The following is an 18758-nucleotide window of genomic DNA, read 5'->3' as shown; positions in this document are numbered from 1 at the left end:
TTATGTTTTTATGACTAATTTTTACATGACCTAAATTTTAATTTTTTACTAAAATTTCTTTTAGTAAAATTTTTTTTTCAAATGTTAACTGCTAATATTATGTTGATCCTTTTAATCTATGTTGATTATTAATTACTTTTTTGGTTATTTTGCTTTGTCTAGTCTAGAAAACCAGCCTGGGTTTTAAAGGACAGCATCACTGACTTGTAAAGGAAACCAAACCTTTGGTGGAAGTCCAGCATATGAAGATACAAAACTGTGGTTGATTCACAATGGGAACCACAAGTGATGAGATGGGGTCTGTGGAACAGACCTCGTCCTCCTCCTTCAATCCTTTGTGTTTCGAATGTGGCCAGCAGCACTGGACTCGGGAAAACCACCTGTACAATTACCAGGATGAAGTGGATGATGACCTGGTCTGCCATATCTGCCTTCAGCCTCTGCTGCAGCCGCTGGACACCCCCTGCGGACACACCTTCTGCTGCAAGTGCCTCAGAAACTTCCTGCAGGAGAAGGATTTCTGTCCGCTGGACCGGAAGAGACTCCACTTTAAGTCGTGTAAGAAGTCTAGCATTCTGGTTCATAAACTCCTGGACAAACTGTTGGTTTCGTGTCCATTTTCTTCAGTGTGCCATGACGTGATGCAGCGCTGTGACCTGGAAGGCCATCTTAAGAACAGGTGAGCAAGAGAAAGGGAGAGTGTGGCTCCAGGCTTTGTGGAAAGGCTGCTCAAGCAGACAGAAATTGGAAACATGAATATAAAACCTACAGACAGAAAGTATCATTTTATACCTATCAGTATTTTTTTTTAATATTATTTATTTGGCTCTGTGGGACCTTAGTTGTGGCCACGTTATATCCATTGCAACTCTTAGTTGTAGCATGTGGGATCTAGTTCCCTGACCAGGGATCAAACCCAGGCCCCCTGCATTGGGAGCTCAGAGTTTTAGCCACTGGACCACCAGAGAAGTCCCCCTATCAGTGTTTTTGCTGGTATAATATGAAGTTGTTATATTCACATGGGTAGCAGGATATGCAAGGCAGTTTCACAGTTTGTTTCAAAACTGGAACCGACTGTCACTATCATCTTACCTAGCTTCATCCTAGGGACATAATCCAAAAGGAGGGAACATTATATATAAAGATGTTCATTGCAACCTTGTGCAGAGTTCAGTAAATTGGGGTCAAGCTAATTACTTAACAGTGGTACATCAGTGCATCAGGATACTATGCAGCTGTTAAAAATGACGACATTGCTACAACATGGAAATGGGAACAGGCATACCTCAGAGATGTTGCGGGTTGGGTTCCAGACCACCGCTATAAAGCGAACATCAGGGAGCATAACACAGTGAGTCACAGGAACTTTTTGGTTTCCGAGTGCTTATGAAAGTTATGTTTACACTGTGCTGTGCTCTAGGAAGGGTTCAACAGCATTAGGTAAAAATGTACCCACCTTGATTGAAAATCCTTTACTGCTAGGAAAGAAATAGCCATCATCTGATGACACACAGGACTGCCACAATTTGTAAAAATGGAGTATCTTTGAAGCACAGTAAAGGACATGTGATAAAATGAGGTCTGCCTCTTATCCATGATTTCATTCTTTAAAATCTTATAAAATTCTATGTTCAGGAACTAGACTGGACAAGAACTAGAGGTTGGAAACGTTTTAGTAGGGGTTTTTGCTCTACTAACAAAGGCTTTTTAAGGGGTAAAGCAGTCTGTTCAGCTGATCGTTTAGTGAGTTTTTATCATTTGACCTTAATAAAAGACTTGTTCTTTAAAATTGTTTATACACTTTGGGAAGGGTTAAAACTTACCTCTTCTTAGATAGAATCACATAAAATGACCAAAATAAATGTATTGATGTCTAAATTTCATAGGTAAACCACTAGTGCAGTGTAAATCTACAGTAATTGTGAATAACAAGGCTTAGTGTAAGATACTGGATTTAGAAATAATATAAGTCTGGTATAGAACAGCTTGTCATTATACTCACACTTGAAATCATAGAGTTGAGTCTAAGCTCATCCTCTCACTTTACAAATCAGGAAACTGAGTCACAGAGATTTGTAGATAGGTAAAGGCATGGTTAGACTTAAACTTCAGTGTTCCTGCTTACTGTTCTGCCATACCATGCTGGCCTTACACAGGGTGAATCCCAGTCTCGGCTGTGTGGTAGTAAACGTTTGATATACACGTGAATATTTATTCATTCTGGTCCTAAATATCAGTGTTATACAATGGGTGTATTCATTAGAAATAATTTACATTTATGAGAAAGAATGAGAAGATTTACAAAAGAGTTAAGAGTGGGATAGATGTGTACACTTTTGAAAATGCATGTGGTGGTAGGTTTTTGTTTATTTTTGATCACCAGCCGGCATAGAATCTGAACACAATAACAGAGACTTCCTGGAAACTGACCCCAGACTTTTGAGTCTACTGTTTGGTTTAGGCCTAGTCGTGGCTGAGGTTGAAGATTTTAGGCTTTTCCTTTTTCTCTCATTAGGGAAGAAACATTAGGAAATGTTTCTTTTCTGGCTCTTATGAACATCAGTTTTGGGATATTAGAGGAACTGAACAGACTCTCAGTTCAGTTAATTATTTTGATAGCAGTGAGATAAAAATTACACAGTTATTGTAGGAATGTTTACTTAAAATGCATACAAGAATTTAATATGTAATTGAAGTATCATGAATTTTTCTATCAAACTGTTATGTTGATGATGTAAAAACTTGGGAACTTCAAACTATCCCTTCACTTATAGGTTGATAAAAGCTAAGCAGTTATGTCCAATTGAAAGTTCCATTTTCCAAGTGTGCTTATTAAGATTTGAGCTACTAATTTAATCACTTCCAAAGTGTGTTAGGCCTGTGTTTTGAAAGATAACACTGAAAAAGGTGAATGATTTGAAAAGGTGAGGTGACTTGCTTGATGTAAACAGTTAAGAGTGACTACTGATTATCAAAATTAGTACTAACCTTTGTTCAATTAGTGTTCTGGTTATCTATTTTTTGTTGTTGTTTGGTTGCTAAGTCATATCTGACTCTTGCAACCCCAAGTCCACCAAGCTCCTCTGTCTATGGGATTTCCCAAGCAAGAATACTGGATTGTCATTTCCTTCTCCAGAGATCTTCCCGACCCAGGGATCAAACCAGTATCTCTTGCATTGGCAAGCAGATTGTTTACCGCTGAGCCACTAGGGAAGACCCTGACTTCACTTACTTCTTGCCTGACTGATCTCACAAATGTTAAATGTCAGTATTGGTGAGAAACCAACCACTGCAAATATAACCACATAAAACAGTGAGCACATGGAAACATATTCCACTCATAGATTTGGTGAGTCAGGGACTCAGGGCACAGCAGGACTGCTTTGTCTCTGCTCTGTCCACTCTGGGCCCCGGCTGAGAACTGAAAGCCCAGGACTGTAGCCGTTGGAACTAGAGTGTTTACATCCAGGACAGCAGCTTCATTCACGTGTCTGGCACATTGACGGAGGTCACAGGAGGCATGGGCTCAGGCAGGACTTACCCACAGGAGAGTCTCCAGGTGCCTCTCCAGCACAGTGGACTCTGACTACTTTACGTTCTTTCATGGATTCCTGTAAATACGGAGAAGCTGTATGGCCTTGTATGGTCTACCTTCAAGTCACATAGCATCCCTTATGCTGTCAGTCATAAGACAGCCCAGATTTGAGGCATAAACTTCCCTTTGTGGGGAGAGAACAAAAAATGTGCAGTCATGTAAAACCACAAACTAGCAATAAGGGTGATGTCATGAGACACAGAATTATGATAATTTTATTAGTAGAAATAGTTTGTTAAATCTGATAGTTTTGAGTGCAAAATTACCTTCCCTATTTGAACAAAATTTTTCTTAAGAAATCTGCTTCAGTTTGAGAACAGCTGATGTTTTCTCCTAGGGCTAAGAGTAAAACATTTGTGAAAGATGACTGTGTTTTTAAATAAAATTACTAGTTATTAAATGATTATATATTAGGAAAACAATGAAGAATTTTAAAAGACATGGAAAAGTGCTCGTCTTTGAAGGGAGAACTAAAGCCCTCAAGAAATATTCCATATACTGTATGACACACGTAACATTTTAGTAATTGCTTTATGAAGTTCTGCCAAGCAACATCAACTCTGAGGACTCCTCTTCCCCTCTCAACCCCATCCTGCCTTATCCTCAGCAATTTAACATTTAAAGCTTATGGTAATTGTAAGTGATAATTTTTTTTAAATTAAATTGAGCATTTGTGCCCTAGTTTATGGCAAAATTCAGAACCGTTTTTTCCTCCTAGAACTTGAGTTTAACAGTATTCTAAAAGAACATACAATACAGAGAAAGACTTCAAAGAACTCTTCTATGCTGAGAGCTTCTCTAGTTAACATGGTTTTGAGCCTTTAAGGGTCAGGGTAGGCTGCGAGAAGATTGTTCTTTTAAATTCACTTTGTAACTTGGAGAGAAGTTTGTGTCTGGCACATGCTCACCAGCATTTTTTCATCCTACATAATGTAAAAAACAGATATGTATTTGTAAATCATATCCAGTAAGGGTCTAGTATCCAGAATATATAAAGAAGTTCTTACAACTGAACAAAAACTAAATACAATTTTAAATGGTCAAAGGATTTAGGTAGGTTATTTCTCCAGAGAAGATATTGAAATGGCCCATAAACTCATGAATAAATGCTTAACGTCACTAGTCCATTTTAAAAGTGGATTGTCTTTTTGTAAGTTTTAAGCAGTCTCTATATATTCTGACCCTTATTAAATATGTGATTTGCAAGTATTTTCTCTTATTCTGTCAGTTGTCTTTTCATTTTCCTGTGCCCTTTGAAGGACAAACAAGTTTAATTTCTATGAAGTCCATTTTATCTTTTCTTTTCTTTGCTAGCGCTTTTGGTGTCATAGCTAAAAAACCACTGCCTAATCCCAGGTAATGAAGTTTTGCACTTATATTTTCTTCTAAGACTTCTATGCTTTTAGCTCTTACATTTGGGTCTTTGATCCAATTTGAATTACTTGTCATTGGAGAACATGTGTATGATTTAATCCTTTAAATTTTATTGAGGCTTTTTTTTTTTAAAGTGGCCTAGCACACAGTCTATCTTGGAAAATATTCCATTTGTACACAAGGTGTGTTCTACTGTTGATGGGTGGAGTGTTCTATAGATTTATCTTAGATCTAGTTGATGTATAATATTGTTAAAAGTCTCTCTTCTTTTCCTTATGTCTAATTATTCTATTCATTATTGAAAGTGGGAGAGAGGTCTTAGACTTTTTTTTCCTTTTTTTTTAAAGACTATTATTTTTTTCCTCTAATTCTGTCATTTTGAACTTCATGTAAATACTTTGAGGGCCTGCTATTGTGTTTATGTTTATAATTGTTATAGTTTTGCAATAAATCAAACTCTTTTCTTTATTGTTGAATATTCTTGGTCACTAGAAAGTATTTTTGTCTTAAAGTCTCTGTTGTCTGAAATTAGTGTACCCATTCAACACTATGTTGTTTGCTTGTATATTTTTTTTTCTCCTTCTGATTTAAACCTATTTGTATCTTTGAAATGTATCTCTTGTAGACAGTATATAGTTGGATCCTGTTTGTCTTTTTAATCCATCCTGCCAATTACTGGTTTTTGATTGGAATGTTTAATTCATTTATATTTGATGTAATTACTGACAAGGTAGAATTTATGTCTTTTTTATTTTGTTATTTGTTTTTATATATCATTTCTTTTCAGTTTCTCTAAAGGTTCATCTACTTCTTCCCCTGTTCTTATTAAATAGATATGTCCAAGAATGCCATTTTAATTCCTTTGTTGTTTCTGTTCATACCTATTTTTTGAATTATTTTCTTAGTGGTTGCCTAGAGGATTACAATTAACATATTAACTTCAACAGTCTAGTTCAGATTAGTATGGACCTGATTTCACTGGTACTCAAATATATAGCTCACATGTACCTTCTGCTGAAATTCAGTCATTTTTCTTATATAAATGCATTCCAGATTGCTACCAAACCCTGGCTTATTTCCAGAGTTCAGTAATAGTTAGTACTGACAATTTTTCCCAGTGTTCACATGGCTTTATGGAGGAGAGGCTTTTCGGATACCCCTAATCTAACATTTTTACTAATGCCATTTAAATTGATTTTTGCATGCTATAATCTGTAACTATTTTTATCATTTTTCTTGGGTCTAAGATGCTCATATTCATTGAGCTTCATTCAGTGCCTCGCATTGTGCTGGCACTTAATCATGAGCTATTTTATCTTACGTCTACTGTTCCTGCCACTGCCACCCCCCTTCCCCCCACTAACACTGCTGCTAATATTACAGTGTGTTCTGCTACACTCTGCATCTCCTAATGTGAGTCATCGTATATCAGGGAACGGTGCCCCTGTGCCATAAATCAAGCTAGTTCATATGTGATTTTCCTCCATAAGGAGAGCCAGAATAGGGGAGTGAAATTACAACCTTCATAGGAAAGAAGTCCCCCAGTTTGCTCTGGCTACGGCAAGAGCCTTTGGGATTTATTTAGGAAAATTTTACAGACACACCTGCATGTAGAGGGCCCTCCGTGGGGAGTGACCTGTGCTCGGCGTGGACGTCACATTGCGTCCAGTGCCTTTGGTGAGGGCCGCCCACTGTCTCAGGGTTCCCCTTCCACCCACACTGAGTGCACACCTACCCCGATCTGGTTCAGGGCATACAGCTTGGGTCAGCATGCACTTGTTTTCTGCTGTTTCTAATCCTGTGCAAGAGTGTCCACACTGGCCTCCTGGTACACTCAGTTACCTACCCCCGGTGCCAGTTGCAGTTTGTGGTGTTATTGTTAAATGCACCATTTAAAAGGCAGAGGTTTTGTTGTTGCTTGTGAGTTTTGTGTTACCAAGGCCTTTCTCACTCTAACGTTCTATGACTGTATTTCTAGGTACAAGTTTGTGAAAGGAATGCAATTTATGTTTTCTTAAGGTTCAGAGATGGCACTCTGTAAGAATGAACTTAGTATGATCCAATATAAAGAGCAGGCATCTCTGAAGTCAGATCTGAGTTTGTTTGGGTTTTGACTCTGTAATTTGATAGCTCTGTGGTACTGGCTTAGTTAGTTCAAGTTTCCCATTTGCAAAATGGGGATAATAGAGCAGTTGTGAGGATTCAGTGAAATACTGTCCATAACACCTACACAGCAGCAGGCACAGCTTAGACACCCAACACATGCTGGTGTCTTCCTTTCTCTTTCAGGTCCAAATGTTTACAGACGGGAGAGACACTGACTGGCCACCTGTGTCAGAGCTTTGCTCTGGTCTATTCACTCCCTAATTTTTATTTAAAAATTAGTTTTATTGAGATATATTTCATCTACCATAAACTTCAGCTATTTTTGAAGTGTACAATTCAGTGGTTTTTAGTAAATTCATGGAACTGTGTAACCATCATCACAGTCTAATTTTTGGAACATGTCAACACCCCAGAAAGAAGCCCTGTACCCACTAGCAATCATCTCCATCCCCAGACACCCTGGTTTTGGATGGTCTGCCCCAGCCTTCTTTTCCCCTAAGCTATGTGCAGATTTTGTGGAATGCATGTATTTTGTTAACAGAGCTGCATGTGTTTGGTCTGGGCATCTGCCCTCGTCACTGAAAGTGTTCTCTTTAAGGTCACCATGACCTTCTCATTTCCAGATCAAACCAGTGCTGTGGCCTTTATGTTGTTTGCCCCTTCATGGCATTGACACAGTTGGCTGCTTTTTCTTTGTTGACACTCTTGTGTGGTTGTTCTGTCTCCATCTACTCAGCTGGTCCATCCTATTTAAACATGGGTGTTCCCAAAGGTTCCCTCTCTAACCTTCCTCTGATGCTAGGCAGGCTTATTCTTTTGTATTTTTGTATGGCATCATTTTTAATGTCTTTCATTCCTGTTACCAATTTGCTCTCCTACTGGGAACTTATATATACCTGTTTCTTTACCTCTATAGCAACTTTGTTTTGCTTTTTAAACTTGTTTTTCCGTGTTTAATAACTATTTCTTAGCCTTTATGATTATTTAGTTTGTAGGATATTTTTGTCATTTGTTAGGCTAATTCCCAGGTGTTCATATTGTTTGTATTTCCTCTTCAATTCCTGTTCCTAGTCCTTTTTTCTAGTCTGTGTAGATATTTGTGTATGATATATATTTTGAGAACTAAATCTTTATGTATCTTAGTTATAAGTATTTTTATGATTCAGTTTTTTTGAGTCAATTTTTTATTGAGTAAAATATTTTTAAAATGAATTTCTAATTAAATTCTAATTACTTCTATTCAACAGAAGTAATCTTTTCAGTGATATAATTTTCAAAAATATTTGCAGAAACACTCCGTGGAGCACTGCCCCACAGTGCAGCGCGGAACATCCATTGTCTCCCTTCTTAGCGAGGTGAAGGGAAAGCGAGTCAAGAGAGAGTGCTGAATAGAGAGACTTCATAATGACCTTCTCAAGACCTGGAAATCCAGGACCTAAAATAAATCTTTGGTTCATGTGGGAAATTGTATTACTCATACCCTTAAAGAATAGCTTCTAATTTTAATTAAATTCTGTACTTTAATTGAATTTAATTCTATACTTAATTTGTTTGAAATTTTAGATTTTTTAAGAATGCTGTCATTGAATGAAGGGCTGCAGTCCTGAACACAAGACTGTCATCTACCCTGCCCCACCTTTTCCAAACTCCTTCCCCCAGCAGGAGAGTCGGTGGGGTCTGTGGAGTCATGTCAGGGTCTGGGGTGTGTGCCTGGCTATCTCCTTCACAGATGCCCAACTCCTTCTCCCGCTCACTCCTCAGACGGCATTCATGATTCATCCTGTGTCTTGTCGAGGCATCAGGTGAAAAAGAGCTGGCACCTTGCAGCATTTCCAACGTGTGTATAAGACTTTCATTAAATGTTTAAACAAGCATGTATCTGCCCCCTTTGTTTGCCTAAATAAGTCAAAACAAGCCAGGTAACAGTTCTTATTTCTTGATACTTATGGAAGTTTCCCCAGAACTTAGAAATATTCTTTAAGTTTCATAGTGTACCTGTAATTCCCCTGTTGCAGCTCTGCTTTTACAAACCAGGAGGTATGTTTTCACCTGTTTCCTTGTCTGTCATAAAGTAGGTAGTCTGAGCCTTGGCTGAGCTTCCTGCAGCTGGTGAAGCTTCATGTGGATCTCTGCTCCTAGCGGGTGAGGTGCAGTGTTGGCTGCAAGAGCAGAGAGGCCAGCAGTGCTCAGGGTCTGAGGCAGGGCGCCGGCGGCATGTGGAGAAAGGCGCTCGTTCCCACTTCTGCGGTTCAGCCATCTACCCTGTGAAAAGGGGAATTAACTGGAGCCTCAGGACAATGCTCGCAGGGCAGAGACTACTGTACTGCTGTATACTGTGTATGTATTTCTGGTACTAATATATTCCTAAACACAGCTTCTTATTGAAGTATTCTTTGAGATATTATACCAAACCCTTGTTTGTGCAGATGCCTTGTTTTAAATTTCCTACATGGAGTGGTAAGAACTTAGTTTCTGTGGAAATAAAAGATCAGAATTGTATACTGCTTGTGGATACTTCTGGTGCTTTTTGCATAGAAGCCTTTGCTGTTGTTTAGCTGTGGCACAAACTATTAGTCACTTTTTCTTTCCCTTTCACACCGTCTGGAAACCACTCGGTGTTGTCTTTCTAGATGCCCTGGAGCTTCTCATCGGAGAGCTGCCCTAGAGAAACGGAAAACTAGTAAGACTCAGATGGAGATCGAGAATGAAAATGGAACCACTGTCATAGACCTTCCAGCTGCTTTATCACCCGAAACGGACTGCTCAGGGCGGACCCTGACGTCAGCGACCCTTCCCACCTGGATGGAGGAGCCCGGCCTGGACAACCCTGCCTTTGAGGAGAGCCCGGCTGGGGACAGTATGTGCCACCCCCGCCTCTGTTCTCCACCTTGTCTCAAATCAGGCATTCCTTCCTTCCTTTCCACCTTTCCCCGCTCCCTCCCACGTGTTGTTTTCCTCTTTAAACAATTAACTTTGAGATATGGTTCACATACCGCAGAAGTCACCTTTTTAGGGGTACAGTTCTAACAGTTTGCAGCTAGAAGCAGGACACGGAACTTAGCCTGAGGAAGGGGACCTTTCCACTCCCTCTTATATTCAGTCCAAGATTCACTGGTCATTAAACTGCTTCTTATTGTGTTTGTGTTCAAATGTTTGCTTGTCACTTCTTGACTAAGAAAGCAACAATATCAAGAGCAACAAAAATAATGACCCCAATTAAGTGCCTCTTGTGTCAGGCTCCGTGCAAGACCCTCTCCATCTGCTAACTGACCCAAAACCTGTGTCGGTGCCATGAGGAGGTTGTATCGGGGAGAGTCTGGGGAGACTGGTCGGTCCTCATGTGTGGCCAGAGGAGGACTGGGTGTGTCTCTAACGCTGAGGCCACTTCTCTGACTGCTTCGGTGCTCTGGTGGCCCCCACGACTCCTGCCCTCTAGGAAAGCCTACAGTCATTGCTCCTGGGCATAGCTTGGTGGTTGGCCCTGGGTGTTTACTTTTAAATATACGTTTCTTGAAAAAGTTCCTACAAATTCAGATTTTGCCCGCCATAGCCATAATCGTTTTTTAAGACACTCCCTTTCTCAGGACCTGTGTGATTTCCCTCTCACCCCTGTGGTGACCACATACCAGAACTGTCTTTTCTTTATACTGCTGTGCATTGTTGACATTTGTTTCACCCTCCAGGGGCTTCCTTCACAACTCCATTGATAAAGAATATGCCTGCAATGCAGGACACCCCAGTTCAATTCCTGGGTTGGGAGGATCTGCTGGAGAAGGGATAGGCTACCCACTCCAATATTCTTGAGCTTCCCTTGTGGCTCAGCTAGTAAAGAATCCACCTGCAATGTGGGAGACCTGGGTTTGATCCTTGGGTTGGGAAGATTCCCTGGATAAGGGAAAGGTTACTCACTCCAGTATTCTGAGCTGGAGAATTCCATGGACTATACAGTCCGTGGGGTCGCAAGGAGTCGGACACAGCTGAGTGACTTTCACACATACCACCCTCCAGACTGTCTCCAGTTAGGATGAGGTGATGTTCTTTTAATACAACTTTCAGATCTCTGTGTCACCCCTCATGATCTGATAGGTAGTAGCTGGTTGCAGTAATTTACTGATCACCTTTAGGAGGAGAAATGTTTAGATAATCTTAACACACAGATATTGTTTGTCATTCTGTTTTCTTATCCAGTGTTTGTCATTCTGTTTTCTTATCCAGTGGTATTGCATAGCTATTAATGTAATATGACTTCTTTGCCTGAAAATAATCAAGATATAAAATGTTGTTTCTCTTTCCATCTGTTTTTCTCTCACTTTTAACTCGGCAGCCACACCACAACCACTTAGCTTACCAGAAGGTGAAATCACCACCATCGAAATCCACCGGTCTAATCCATTCATTCGGCTAGGAATTAGTATTGTGGGTGGCAACGAAACGCCACTGATTAACATTGTCATCCAGGAAGTCTACCGCGATGGGGTGATCGCCAAAGACGGACGCCTCCTTGCTGGGGACCAGATTCTTCAGGTACTCGTTTTAATTCCTCTGTCAACTTGGCGCTTTCTCGTTCTTACTCATGAGATTAGAACAACATTGTTGTACTGTGGGACCTGCGTTGTATGTAGGTGAGTTTTGCTACTTTTATATGCAAAGTATGTCAGATTTTGTTTGCAATTTCTCCCCTTTCCCAAGAGCTGGCTCGGGGCAGGTGGTGTTTTCTTAGCCTTGGGGCTGAGGGGAGAGGGAAGTGAGGCTTCCGTGTGGGATGAAGTTATAGCCTGGCCCACTGTGCTGGCTTGTCCACCTTCATCCTTCCAGTTCTGCTTAGCCCTTCTCCTTTATGTGAGCCACTGACCACCTTTACTGCTGCATTCGTCATGTGGCATGTCAGGACAGTGCACTGTGTAAGTGGACTTGTCTTTTCTGTGTGACCGCAGCCACCCTGATGGAGTGGATGTCGCTCTAACATCCTGCCAGGCATAACCACCTCCTTTATTGAAGTAAACCTGGAATGTCTAGGAATTTCCCCAACCCTAGGTGTATGCTGCCCCTCAGGTATGTTATCCCCACTGTAACACTTGGACCCCAAACACTTAGCACAGCTGACACAGACGGAACTTTCCAGCAGGGTTTTGTTTAGAAATACTGAGAAGAAACAGGGTACAGGAAGCGTCACCAGTCCTGCTTATGTAAACTGAGCTTCTTGACTGTGCGGTGTTTACCAGTAAGCTCACTCTTCACTGCACAGCTGTGGTTGCTCTCACCTTATAACATTAGTCTCTAGCTGTACGAGGCTGGCAAAGCCTGTGGGCACCTCACCTGTACTCCCAGACCCGATGCTGTGTCCACAGGCTGCCCCCACATCCTGACACACGGGCGGTTCAGGAAAAGTAAAGAGCCCAGCTGCCCTTTTCTGCAGCTCATATAGTGTCTTTTCTTTGTCCCATTTTCTCCGACTGCCAGCCATTCTGTTAATAAGTGTACATGGGTTTTTCTGTTTTCTTTTTTGCCAACAGTGATATACTAGCATTAGGTATTCTTTTTCTAAATATTAAAGGTAAATATGTTTTCATTTGCATTTGACTACAACTGAGGTTAAATAGGTTTTTAGGCTTTGTTTGCTAATATAGTTTTAATATATATATAATATCTGTTTTAGAGAATTGTGTTAAGTAATATAACTGAATCCTTATAACTCAACATTACAGTTATCTGAAATTATTGACTATATTTTTTGAAAATTAACTCAAAGCTATAGACATTTACATTGTAGAAATTCCAAGGCACTGTTGTTTATGGAGGCATAATACTAATAACTCTAGTAACAGCCATCTGAAATCCAGTTTAATGATTCAAATTGGTAACAAAAGTATGAACACATAACCTGATTAATGAATTCAAAAGGATCTCTGCTACTGTGGGCCCTAACTTCTGCTTGGCCTCATGACTGGTTGTGCTGGAGCCAGTAAGTAAAGCCACACCCCTCACCCACATGTGGAGTATTTATGGTCACTCAGAAGTGAATACCGGGAAAGAAGGCTGCTTGGAATTTGTTACTATCTGGTTATCTCCATCTTTGTATGAACCACATAAATAATACAGGGAGCCCAATTTGAAAATACCCGAGAGTTGTGAAGATGGTATATTTATAGAGCAAAGAGCTCCAAGCCTGTGCTTTTATTTTAGCAAACTATTTGCAGTAACAGGTGTGGCTTTGGTTTTCCCACATTAAACACACACCTTCTTCTGCTAAATAGGCTCTTTGACGAGGAGACCCATATCCCTTCAGGGCCTTTTGTGATGCAGCCTTTTGAGCAGTTGGAAGAAAAAAAATACTGCTGGGGTAAATTACATCAGTTTCACAATTAAAGATAATACAACTTTTAGAGCATTATGAAGAATGAGTGTTCTCAGTTGGAGCTATTATCAATGATTGAGGCATGTTCAGTTTTGAAGGAAAATAACTACAGCCATGTGTTGATTGGAAGTGAAGTGAAAGTGTGAGTTCCTCAGTTATGTCCGACTCTTTGTGACCACATGGACTGTAGCCCGTCTGGCTCCTCTGTCCATGGGGTTCTCCAGAAAGAATACTGGAGGGGTTGCCATGACCTTCTCCAGCGGATCTTCGCAACCCAGGGATCGAACCCGGGTCTGTTGCACTGCAGGCAGAATCTTTACTGTCTGAGCCACCAGGGAAGCCCCATGTGTTGATTACACTGGTACAAAGCACATTTAACCAAAATGGTAGAGCTCACTCTTCTGGCGCTGCTTTTACAAAGCCTAGAAACAATAATTTATTTGGTCTCTTCTTTCTCTGCATTTTTCCAGCAACCACACATTCATGAAGGAAAACCTTTTTCCCTTGTAGGATATTCCACACCTACTGCTCAAGGCTAGTTAAGAGGCTGTATGCTTTTGCATGGCTACACCTGGGTTTCGGCCAGAGTCATGTGATATCTGAATGCAAGAAGGACAAATGTGAGCTGAGAGCTAGGTGGCTGTTAGCTGAATAGACAGACAGGATGGTTTTTGATTCATGGATCCATGGCCGACTAGTCTTTTTAGACACTGCTTTAATTATGTACTTGATCCTGTGTTATACAGTGTTCTTACTGAGGGCTTTGGTGGCTACCAAATGCACAGAAGTCTCAGACTTGGGAGAATAGCAAGTTTGTGTATGATACCTATGAATTTGAAGTTTTAAAGATGTCAGCAGGCCAAAATCAACAAAATTTCAAGGTAATAGTGTTCAGAACTATCAACCCTAGATTAATAGGAAGTGGGGAGGCCTTGCTTCACGTAGATTAACATGAAAAAAATGTAAGGAGTTCAGGTGATCACACCTACCTCAGCCAGAGCCTGTCACTGCTGTTCAGAGCCTGTCCCCCTTACTGTCCATTGGGTCGGGAGCAGCTCTCACTGTGAAAAATACAAGAGCTGTGCTAATCTCCTCTCACTGGGTAAACAGCTGCAGCTGGGTGTATTTTCTTAGTGATGTCACATGTCCAAAGATCAGTCACTGTACTTATTTCAGAGTTACGAAGTTTAATAAGTGTTCTGTGAGTACTAAATTATGCCTGTATTTGTTAGATACGTTATACTTGTGAGCCAAAGAATTAGAGTGAAATTATGATTATCTGCTTTAAAGTAAAAGTCACTCATCTGAAATAAGATATATTTGGATTGAGCCAGTTTCCTTAAGTTTATTTTCTCTAACTTAAGTGGATTTCATTTGACTAATCAAACTTGTAATCCAATAGACCTTCCCTTTCTGTTCCATTAGAGCTAGTCTTTCATCACCCCTTGCCGTACCTGATGTTGACTAACTAGGCTCATCCTGACTCGGTGGAGTGGATAATGGTAAACACATTTTACAAGTGAGACACTCACACAAGCTCTGAAATCCACCACAGGTTATCCAGCTATCACTAAAGGCTGTGATCTGCACTACCAATCTCTACTTGCTGCTCTTCATTTTAAGTTAATTTTAGAAAGTCTGTCTTTTAGAATGTCTTTGTAAAGTGTTCTTTGTAAATAATGACTGTGTATGTTTTCCACAAGGTTGGTCTCCTTTAGAAATGTTAAACATTTCCACAACTTGGGAAAGTAAGAGTCATCCTGGTGCTTTCTTTCCAGGTCAACAACTACAACATCAGCAGCGTGTCACACAACTATGCCCGGGCCGTGCTGTCACAGCCCTGCAGCACGCTGCAACTCACCGTGCTTCGAGAGAGGCGCTTTGGCAGCCGTGCGCACGGCCACCCTGAGGGCGGCTCGCCCCGGGAGGAGGTCTTCCCGGTGGTGCTGCACAAGCGGGACTCTGCTGAGCAGCTAGGCATCAAACTCGTGCGCAGAACTGATGAACCGGGCGTCTTCATCCTTGACCTGTTGGAAGGGGGGCTGGCGGCCCAGGACGGCCGGCTGAGCAGCAACGACCGGGTGCTGGCCATCAACGGCCACGACCTGAAGCACGGGACGCCTGAGCTGGCCGCCCAGATCATCCAGGTGAGCCCCACCCACGCCCACTGTGCATGCCCAGTCCCCGGCGGAGCTCAGTGCAAGTTCTCACCGGCGAGTAACACTGCAATCAGCCCGGGGGTGGTGCAACGTCACCTCACTGTTGAGCACAGCCTCCTAAATTCTTCCACACTGTTTAATCCATGCTAGTCTAGCCTCACCCCAGCTGAGCTGCACCCCTCCTGTGACCTTCCAGGCGGGCTGTTTCTAAAGGTCCTCTGGTGTCACGTGGCCGGTGGTGGTGTCCACACTTCACCAGGGAGCATCGAGACCCCACGGGAGCTGTGGTCAGTGAGGGTGCGGCTCACCTAGTCTCTCTACTCCCCTGCACTTCACAGTCCATAAAAATAGAGGAAGGTAACTTACTATTCAGAGTATCTCTATAGTGCCTTAAAAAAAAAAAAGAATCCAGAGCATTTCAAACACATAATATTCTCTGGAAGTAGGTTGTCATTAGAGAAAAGAAATGTGTTTTCGGTAACAGCACAAAACAGATGAGTTAAAAACCAGAGAAGATCTTTAGGTTCTAGGATGCCATGGCCTCTAAGGGGGGAGTTGGGGGGAAGGGGGGGTCCCACAGCCTTACAGGAAGGTAAAGCAAAATGGGTTTTTTTAAGCAGGCACAACACATGTTGCAGTGGAAACCAAGCATTCGCTAACTGAATATCTGAAATTAAGGTAGGTTGATAGTCACGAAATATGTATACGTACATAGAATCAAATAACAATGAGGTTTTAAGACTAAGAAAATCCAGGTTTCACTCCCCCTTTAACCTACTCCCCCCCTTTTTTTTTCCGCTTTTTGGTTAAATGTAGCCTTCAGGGAACGTGCTCACAGCCATACTACACTGAGAGGAGGTTCAGGCATTGGTCTTATTTCATAGACTTCAAGCTTAAAGAAATCGAATAGCTTGACATTCCCTCACATCAGAGGCAGCACTCAGGGCACCAAGGGCTTTACCTGTGAGTTGCATCAGCTGCTGCACTGCTGAGAACAGTTGATCTTGTGGGGCAGGGGGAGTGGGAAAGAAAGTTAACCCGGTTTGGGGATTTGTTAAAGGAAATGAGTGAGTTGGATGGGCTTTTTGAAGTGAGAGGTCAGTTCAGTAAGATAGCCAGGAAGAGAGCAATATATATTGACTGACTGTGTCTCAAGCAGTGTTCTAAATTTCTAACCAAAATGTGGAAGGTATAGTTACACAGGTAGAAAACACACTTAAAGTTTTTCAGCGGTAATACATTTATTTGGATTTTTATAATTCAAATAGTTAAATCGTTTCATCATATTTTGTGCTGTGATTTTTTTCCCCCAAAGCATAGAAAACTCAAGTTGCTCAATTTAAGTTTCTTTTCAAGAAAAATTAATGGGTTTGATCCCTGGGTTGGCAAGATCCCCTGGAGAAGGGAATGGCTACCCACTCCAGTATTCTGGCCTGGAGAGTTCCATGGACAGAGGAGCCTGGCAGACTACAGTTCATGTGGTCACAAAGAGTCAGATACGACTGAGCAACTTTCACTTTCAATAATCTTATTGAAGATTGTAAAAATAACAGATTCTGTGTCTAAAATGGAAATAAAATACCGAAGATAAAATATTGAAAATATATTAAAATTGAATTTGCACTAAACACTGCAAGCAATGTCAACATTGTTTGGGGAACATCCTTACAAACTCCTGAGTGTATATGTCCACAAATAGGCACACATTTATACAACACTTACACATGCACTTACCTTGTAAGGTCTGAATTTGCAGCTTTGTGTCTGCAGTATGTTGTGAATGTCTTAACCACTAAAGTAAGTGTAGAACCATGTCCTGATCTTTACCAGCTGATTGATTCAGTCATCTCCTGTTGACAGACTTACATGTTTTGTTTTCATTTTAAAAGAAAGTTACCCTTCAAGAAGTCCTGGGGAAGAAGAACACCTCCTTGGGGAGGTGGACTGCTCTGCCTGGGTTGTTGAGGAGGGGGGTCTGGGAAGGGTCTGTCCAAGAGCTGTGTGTGTATTTCAGCAGCAGACACCTTGAACCACAAGCTCACAAGACCAGCTCCCTTCCTCCTACCACCAGGCACTTGCAGCCACCCCAGGCAAGGCACTGACGCAGTGATGGGAATTACCTGTGCTCTGTGAAATGAGAAACATCATTAATGACTGGCAGCTGTGTTTGTGTTTCCTCCAGGCCAGTGGGGAGAGGGTGAGTTTAACAATTGCCAGACCAGGGAAACCCCAGCCTGGAAGCACCGTCCGAGAGGCAGGAACTCAGAGCAGCAGCCAGCACCACGCACAGACGCTACCTTACAACAGACCCAGCTCGCATAAGGTGAGGCGCCTGCTCATGGTTCTGAATTCATCCACCCTCCAAGGATAAGTCATTACAAGCTAGTGAGACTTTAATGAGGGCTGTTCACTCCTGGAGAAGATGCACAGAAGTATTTGTGCAGTGTGCACATCCTGCCACCTTGGAGAGTGCCTGTCTCAGTCCCTCAGTCAGTAGTTTCTTGGTGGGGAAGGTCTCCTGCCAGGTGATTAATGAGAAGTATTTGTCCAGAAAAGTCTTTGGTTTGTTTAGTTCTGTTTGAAAGTGGGACTTAACTTGCTCATTTAAATGTAAAGTTTATATAATTGAAAAGGCATAATGAAGACAATGATTGACAGCCTGTACTTAGCAATTGTAGGTAGTTTGCCTAAAACAGACATGTGAATATTAAACACATAACTCATAAATTTCAACAGCTACATGTATAGCATATGTTTTTATCTTCTAGAATAGGAAGACTGCCCTAAATCTTTTAAAATTCTTGTATGTTTTATTCCTGCTTCTTCAGTATTTCACTGGTTTTGTAACTTATATCAAGGTCTTTTACTTGTGCTTAGAATTTTGATACTGTCTCACTTAAGTTGCAGAAATTTAAAGAGGGTTTATAGTTCCTTCTTGCTAAATGAGCTTCCACAGTCAATCTCTTTAAGTAAAATTAAATTTCCTTACTAAACAAAAATGTCTGTTGGTCTGCTTAAAACCACAGGAAGTTCCCTGTGTGCTCAAATGACTTCTTAGTGTAGGACAGTATTTGAGAGAATACTTACCTTTGGAATGTCACAGGGACCCTGAGAAAAGCACCCCTAAACAGCAGAAGTATTTTTGGCCTGTCAGGGGTATCTGGTTTCC

The 18758-nt window shown here is 41.3% G+C and overlaps 1 protein-coding gene across 1 annotated transcript in view; it reads left to right on the top strand.

Annotated features, from left to right (window-relative positions):
- Positions 1–18758, top strand: part of LNX2 (ligand of numb-protein X 2) — an 89698-nt gene that overhangs the window by 45873 nt on the left and 25067 nt on the right. Inside the window, exons 2-6 of the mRNA XM_020911101.2 lie at positions 163–679; positions 9706–9932; positions 11400–11599; positions 15209–15577; positions 17772–17912. Of these exons, the coding sequence (XP_020766760.1) occupies positions 273–679; positions 9706–9932; positions 11400–11599; positions 15209–15577; positions 17772–17912 (1344 nt within the window). The 5' untranslated portion in view covers positions 163–272. The remainder of the gene's footprint in view (positions 1–162; positions 680–9705; positions 9933–11399; positions 11600–15208; positions 15578–17771; positions 17913–18758) is intronic.

The sequence above is a fragment of the Odocoileus virginianus genome, chromosome 8, assembly GCF_023699985.2.
Source record: "Odocoileus virginianus isolate 20LAN1187 ecotype Illinois chromosome 8, Ovbor_1.2, whole genome shotgun sequence".
Lineage (NCBI taxonomy): Eukaryota > Metazoa > Chordata > Mammalia > Artiodactyla > Cervidae > Odocoileus > Odocoileus virginianus.
This window is presented reverse-complemented; position numbering and strand designations above follow the sequence as displayed.